The 7,717-nt window shown below is 48.1% G+C and overlaps 1 protein-coding gene across 3 annotated transcripts in view; it reads left to right on the top strand.

Annotated features, from left to right (window-relative positions):
* lnx1 (ligand of numb-protein X 1) overlaps nt 1-7,660 on the top strand; it is a 34,686-nt gene extending 27,026 nt beyond the window's left edge. For all 3 annotated transcript variants that reach the window (XM_023393221.2, XM_023393219.2, XM_023393222.2), the window contains 7 exons: nt 650-858; nt 947-1,375; nt 2,647-2,781; nt 4,407-4,584; nt 5,472-5,718; nt 6,353-6,511; nt 6,675-7,660. In XM_023393221.2, the coding sequence (XP_023248989.1) occupies nt 650-858; nt 947-1,375; nt 2,647-2,781; nt 4,407-4,584; nt 5,472-5,718; nt 6,353-6,511; nt 6,675-6,810 (1,493 nt within the window). In that variant the 3' untranslated portion in view covers nt 6,811-7,660. The remainder of the gene's footprint in view (nt 1-649; nt 859-946; nt 1,376-2,646; nt 2,782-4,406; nt 4,585-5,471; nt 5,719-6,352; nt 6,512-6,674) is intronic.
* The last annotated feature ends 57 nt before the right edge of the window (nt 7,661-7,717 follow it).

The raw sequence follows: 7,717 nt of genomic DNA, 5'->3' as shown, positions 1-7,717 counted from the left end.
GGGGGGGCGGGGGCGGCGGGGGCATGTGCAATGAAATGTGCTGAAACTGACAAAAAAAAAAAAGTTATACAGTGAGATCTGTAAAGACGGAATTACTAAATAAAATTTCTTCTTACGTCACGATTCTGCGTTTTGATCGATTTTTTTTTAGGTGAAAACAAAAATCTGCTGCAAAATGAAAATTTTTTAATAGTTTTGAGACAAATTTCTTTCTCTCGTTTCAAGACAAACTAGAGAACACAAACTCTCTGAATGGGACGTTTTCACGGTGCAAAAAGCTGGTGTGTATTTACTTTCTGACATCCCCGCCCAAGTAATAACTTTGTGGAAATTTGGAATTGCGGGTTTTCCCAGGCAGAGCTGCTACAGATGTAAGTGACTAATGATGCAAACATCGAGCGGGATAATCAGCCAAGTAAATTTTCCCTCTTGGCTTGTACGAGTTTGTTTTTACTAACCTGAGGGAGTAGAGACAGCTGGTTCCACTGCTGAACCTCTCCAACACGCTCTACCACTCTCTCTTTCTCCCACTTCCTCTCCTGTTTTATTTGGCTGTTCCTCAGATTAGTTTTTCTTTTTTCTTTTCTTCTTGTCATTGTGGAGTACAACTAAAACCCGCCGTTTCCTTCTCTCCCGCCCTCTCCTGCAGTGCTGGCTCTTCCTCAGCTCCATCACCTGATCCCTGACGGGGAACTCACCAGTATTAAGATCACACGGGTGGAAGCCTCAGAACCGCTGGCCATCAGCATCGTCGGCGGCAACGAGACCCCCTTGGTTCGCATCCTCATCCAGGACATCTACAGGGAAGGTGTCATTGCACGGGACGGACGCCTGCTGCCGGGGGACATGATCCTGAAGGTATCTCGGACACGGTATCGGCAGCGTCTCGCATCGATGAGGAGAGATCAATGTTGTAATTACATTTCCATCTCTGTTGCCCCGTCAGGTGAACGGCATCGACATCAGCAACGTCCCCCACTGCTACGCCATGGCAACCCTCAAACAGCCGTGCCAACTCCTGCGACTAACCGTGCTCAGAGAACAGCGCCACCGCTACCGCTCGCACTCGCACAGCCACCCGCACGGCCACGGGCACGGCCACGACGGCGCGGGGGGCCACCCGTCGCACGGCCTTCCCCACCACCCCCTGAGGGACGACAGCATCCACGTGGTCCTGAATAAAAGCGCCCCAGAGGAGCAGCTGGGCATTAAGCTGGTGAGGCGGCCGGAGGAACACGGGGTCTATATCTTCCACCTGCTGGAGGGCGGCCTGGCCGCTCGGGACGGACAGCTGTGTGTCGGAGACCGCGTGCTGGCCATCAACGGACACGATCTACGTTATGGAGCACCAGAACACGCCGCCCTGCTCATCCAGGTGGGTCAGCGGGGGAGGGGTGGGGTGGGTGGGTCTGTAGATGTGTCTTCAAACTAATGGATTCAGCTAAGACAGCAGCTCAGGCCACATGTTGTTACAGACCATAAACCACCGGCTCTGTTCATGCTCACGCTCTCTGAGGTATTAAAGATAATTGTGGTGATTCAGGCTAATTGTGTTGTACTGTGCTGTTGTGTCTGCACTCACTGCAGTTAATAGTATTTAACTGTGGTGATTCCCTGATGGACCGGACCAAGCAGCTGCCTCTGGTTCCTGGTTGATGCCAGTCAATGGTGGTGTGTTTTTTGTTAATCGTGGTTAATTATGGCGTGTTTGTGGCTGACTGCGCGGGGTCTCTGGGCCCCGGAGTTCCTGTCTGAGCAGTCTGACTGGCTCTTCTGGGTCTCTGCGGAGCAAGAGACGGCCTCCCAGCGCAGCCACTCTGTCAGAGATTAAGAACTGGCAGCGACAAAATTAAATTAGTCCAACTAAGGCAATAATGGGCTGAACTGGCTAATTCAGGAGTCAGCTCTGTGCTACAGAGACCAGGGGAAAACTGTAGTTGAGGGTGAGTGAGGGTGAGTGAGGGTGGGGGGGGGCAGTCAGCAGTCTGGGTGTCTATTGGAACATTTTCATGCAAATGTGTGAATGAAAGCTGGACTGGCAGCTCAGGAGGAGGACTGAGCTGAGAGAAGGTTAGTCCTAGATGGCAGAGAATCTAAACTACAGGTTTCTCCTTAAAGGGCGGGTTCACCCAAACTGAACATTTATATTATATATTATTTTCACACTTACTGTCTAGATAAACACATAGTTTCCGTTTCATTTGTCCAGATTTTGAGATTAAATTCTATCTGTGATGACAAGTTCAGGAAGAGTTTGATATTTTATATTTATAAATATCAGACTTAAAGACATCATGAAGGAATCAGCTGTTCTGTGTCAAACATGGACACAGAGTGAAGAGGCACTCGAGCCTCCTCCTGTGTGCAGCTACATCGATGTCGTTTGACTCGTGTTCCCACAGCACAACATGGGTGGTTTTCATATGATCGTTAGCGTAGCTTAGCATACGGACTGGAAACGGGGAAATCAGTCTTATTGTTATTATCTGTGGATATCGAAATCTGCCAAACAGCTGTGCTAAGCTAAGCTAACAGGCTGCTGGCAGGCAGACACAGGAGTGGTGAACCTTAAAAAAAAGGTCTATTGCCTCAGTATCATTTGCAACTCATGTCTAGAGTTTCTGTCGTCTCTCCCGTGTTCTCCAGGCGAGCGAGGAGCGTGTCCACTTCATAGTGTCTCGTCAGATCTGCCTGCCTACGCCAGACATCTTACAAGAGGCTCCGTGGGGCATGGACGGCCCCCCACCTTATTCCCCGGTGGATATAGAGCAAACACTGCTGGTGAGCCACACACACACACACACACACACACACACACACACACACAAGAGACAAGAACAGTGCCAATACACAGAGAAGAGCTTTGTTCCACCGTCTCCACGTCCCCTGATAAATATTCCCTTTCAGGTGCAAATGATCCATGGAGGTATTATGAGGCGGACAGTCTTCTCCTCTCACAGAGCTGCTGCATTCACATCAGACATCTTTTTTTATTTATTTATTTATTTTTTATCACCACAGGAAAAAAAACCATCCCTTCGCCCTGCAGGGTGCAGAGAATCCTCTCATCCTTCCCCACAGAGGCTTTTCCTCTGCGTCTGTACATCATCATCATCCTCCCTACGGATGCACTGCACCTGCAATTAACTAAAACGTTACAGACACGTCGAGCTAATCCTCTTAAAACACACTTTGGTTTTGGTAAATATTGCTTATTTGTTTTCTTGCAGAGAGCTCGATGAGAAGATTGATACCTCTCTCACGTCTGTTCAGTCAATACGACACTACAGTCAGCAGCAACCGCTCACTTTAGCTTAGCATAAAGACTAGCTGAAGGGGAAAACAGCTTAGCTCTGTCCAACGATGGCAAAATCCCCCCAGCACCTTTGAAGCAAACAAACCAGAGATACTGTGTCACTGTAACACTAGCTGTTTCCCCCTGCTTCCAGTTTTTAATGCTAAGCTAAGCTAACCATTCTGTGCTTACTGCACCGGCACAACTTCTTCCTTTTTAATACATTTTTTACCACCAACTTTTCATGTGTCGTAGATGAGCTGAGTCTTCGCTCGTTCATGGAGGTGGATTTATTTACACAGCAGCAGTGCCGGGCGCCGAGCCCCGGGGTCAGTCACGTGACCACGACTGATCTCCTCCTGTGAGCGCAGCATAAATGTGTGAATGCAGCACATTAGCGACACAGCACAAGCTCCATCCCATCAACCTCAATGTGTCCATGTGTTATTCATTACTACTCCACTCTCCCCCATCTGACTCACACACACACTCGCCATAAATATAAAAATCTCCCACACACAGCCTCGTTCACCAAACTGCACATCATGAAGTCTATGAATTAATCAGCTGCTCTGTGTCAAACATGGACACAGAGTGAAGAGGCACTCGAGCCGCCTCCTGTCCCACCCTCATTACCACTATATATTATACATCACCAGGTATGCTAATGAGGTCGTTCGTTCATTAGCAGCTACGTCTGTGTCATTTGACTTTTGTTCCCGCAGCACATCATGGCTGGTTTTCATATGAATCTCTTTACCATTAAGGGGCTATCGCAGGTCCCAGAGACAACCGTCCTCATTAATATGCAAATGAGCTGCTTTGAATCTAATTAGTTTATGTAGTGAAGAGAAGGTGCCCTTGGTGTGTAAGTTGATTTCATGTCGTGTTTTGGACTTGAATTATAGTGTTCATAAGAATATGAGAAGACAAGCAACGGGGCCGTTATGACAACGTCCGCATATCTTCATGCACAGAAACACTGGAGCAAACAAAACAATTACATTTAACTTTGTGCCAAATAAAAACACTTAACAGATAAAGGTCAAGACCTCACAACATCATGGAGGTTGTGAGGGTGGTTATTAATGTGCCCCTCCCCCCTGTGAAGGACTCGTGTCAGAAGCCAGCGTGCTACGAGAAGACGGTTACTCTGACCAAGGAACCCTACGACTCCCTGGGCATGACGGTGGCGGGGGGCATGTCCAGCCGAGGGTGGGACCTCCCCATCTACGTCACAAACGTGGACGCTGACGGAGTGGTGGGACAGGAGGGCTCCATCCGCAAAGGTGACGAAGCGCTTTGTTGTCTGTTTTTATTAAACTCAGTGTGGCTCATGTTGTAAACGTGACGTCCGGTGAAAACGACTCGTTGTGTGTTTGTGTGTTTGTCACGGACCGTTGTGCGAGGCAGTGGAGCTGATGTAATGGCGGGAGGACTGTCGTGCATTTGGCTTCGGTGATAAATACTTAGTTTAAAACAGACGGGCTGATTGATGAACACTCAGGACTCGTGTTTCATTATGAAGGTTATTCATCCAGAGGTGCTGCTGTGGTTCAGCGCTCCACAAATTGGCTCTAACACACTTAACCAAAAACACAAACAAACATTAGCACAATGCTCAGGAATTATTGTATTCCAGAGGAGAATTTGTGGAGAACTTAATTATTTTTGTGATGTGAAATCAGTCAGCTCTGAAATGGAGCGAAACATGGAGCAGCACAAGAATAACTGGATGTCCTGTAATAACGCAGCTGAGGGGGGGAGTGAAAACATATATACATATATATAAACATGTTATTACACACTATATTCATATGAGGCATGGCTGCAACAGCTGTCTCTGTTTGTGTGGTGATGAAGCGTGTTTGTGTTTTGTAATAAGACTATTCATTTGTATTTGCATATGCTCGCAGGGCAAATGTGTCCTTTCAGTTGCTTGCTAGCAAGCTGGACCGTGCCGTCTGTTTTTCTTTGCACCACTTTCATCACTGCGAGGCTTTTTAAAGCACAGGTGGTGCTCGCTCTCCTTCCCTTTGTGTTCCAGCAGGGAGGTTGTTGAATATTAAATAGGCAGATGATGAGTCCCTGTCCTGTGAGGTCTTTTGAAAAGCTATTATCAGGGCAGCGAGCCCGGGTGGATGATGAGCTGTGCTGTCCACCTTCTCCCCCGCAGGTGACATCTTGCTAAACGTGAACGGGGTGGACTTGACGGGGGTGACGCGAGGCGAGGCCGTGGCCAACTTGAAAAACACCTCCTCTCCCGTTGTGCTCAAGGTCCTGGAGATGCGTCCGCCCGACGAAAGCCTGCAAGAGTGCACGCCGCCGCCCTGCCTCACCCCCTCCCCCACAGACAGCAACAAGAGTCCACTGCCCAACGACGATTACTCCCCACTGTGGGTGTCATGGCTGCAGCTACCCAGGTGAGCAGCCTTCAGTCTCCCTGTTTCAGCATAATGTGCACCCTCTGACCTCTGCCAGCTGCTGCCAGCTGAGATTCTGACAGAGCCAGGTGGGAGACGATGCTCATTATACTTTCAAAACCAACTTTGCAGCTTAAATATTCACCACTATTATATCAGCAGAACTTCTTCTCAGATTTTAGCATATGAATTTCTCTTACTACAACGTGTTGTCAGCAAGACAGTGGTCCGCTGACCGCCAAAAAAACACCTGCTGCTGCTGCTTCGAGTTAAATAGAAGTGTGTTTCTCCTCGGGCAGTGAATTGATTAGGAGTCAAAACTAAGTGCAGAGCCACCATGGGTAATGCAGTCTAGACCAGTGGTGCAACTCAAAGGATTTGAATTTCATTTTCACTCAGCTCTGGGCCATCTGCATGAGACCGATAGAAAAGTCCCACTATTCTTGCTGCTTCACGTCTTCTGGGAGAGAAAGTCACACCTTTCATTCAAAGAGCTGCCAGGCCTTTGTCCTCTGAGCGCAGCTGGTCTCAGCGATGCGGCTGCAGCGCACACTCAGCGTGGATGTACAGAATATGTCGTTTAGAGATGAAGTTGAGAGATTAGTGTTTTTAATCTCCCTCTTGGCTCACGCAGGCATCTGTACTGCTGCAAAGACATCGTCCTGAGGCGGAGCACTTCGGGCAGCCTGGGCTTCAGCATCGTGGGGGGTCAGGAGGAGGTCAACTGCAATCAGTCTTTTTTTATCCGCTCTATCGTGGAGGGGACGCCGGCCTACAACGATGGCAGGATAAGGTATATGTCCCGCATCACTTATTACTTCCCATGAAGAAAATGATTTAGACCAGCTCCGACAAGAAAAATTTTTTATGTTTATAGCCGTCAAATCATTTCTTGGCGCTCTATGTCTTCAGGTGAGTTTTTCAATTGCCGTCTCTCTCTCTCTCGCTCTGTGCAGGTGTGGGGACATCCTGCTCGAGGTGAACGGGAAGAGCACGTGGGGGATGACCCACACGGCACTGGTGCGCCTTCTGAAGGAGCTGCGGGGCAGAATCACCCTGACCATCGTCTCCTGGCCGGGCAGCCTGCTGTAGCAGCGCTCCGAGCCGGAGCGGGGAGCGCGGACGGTTGACCACCCTAAGCTTGCTGTGTGGGAGAAGCTTAGAATAGTGCAGTAGCTGTATGGATGTCTCACTTCTGATGGACAGCTGAGACTTTGCCAGGAGTTTGGAGAGGGACAAACAAAAGACTGGATTGTTACCAGAGGTTAACTTGCCCCTCCGAGAAAGGCTGAACTGGGAGAATCCAGGCCTGAGCCGCCTCTGACTGGGATGTTGGGCGTTATCTGTTGTTATCTGGCACAGCATCCTGTGAGTGGGAGGAGGGGGGGGGTGGATCGAGAGGAGACACAACACGTTGCCAATTCCAGTAGTTATATATTAGGGTATGCGTTAAGTTGGACTCACATTTCTTTACTGTAAATGTTGGGTGTCTAAAAAAAGTACTGATCCAAGCACTTGTAATACGTTTGTTTTGTTTGTTTGTGGTATGGCCTTTAAATACAGGCTCCATTCTGTTTGTACTGACGGTGGTTGTCATCTTCATCCGTTGACCTGAGGACACGTTGCCAAGTAGTCGTCTGTGTTGAGGTTCTTTTCTTTTATTTCAGAAGCTATGGCTAAATTATCAAACCACTGGCAAGAAAAATATATAAAAAAATAAAGGATCAATGTGTTCATAACATGTTAAAATAATATTTAATTAGGTGACATTGTGGAGGCCTTACTAATTTTCTTACTTTTAAGAAAAAAAACTGACTTGGTTTCTGTGTGTGGGTGGATGGTCTGGGGCCCGTCTACTGTGGTTCTGTCTGTCACGCTTCGGCCTGTGTAGTATATCTGATGGTATATTTGGTTTAATGATCAATAAAGTCATTGAAAAACAGCTGTGTCAGAACATCTGTTAAAGTACGGTTAACTGGGATTCACGCAGCTTCAACTG

The sequence above is a fragment of the Seriola lalandi genome, unplaced genomic scaffold (assembly GCF_002814215.2).
Source record: "Seriola lalandi dorsalis isolate HSWRI2012SDOR001 ecotype SW California unplaced genomic scaffold, Sedor1 jcf7180002054930, whole genome shotgun sequence".
Classification (NCBI taxonomy): Eukaryota; Metazoa; Chordata; class Actinopteri; order Carangiformes; family Carangidae; genus Seriola; species Seriola lalandi.
This window is presented reverse-complemented; position numbering and strand designations above follow the sequence as displayed.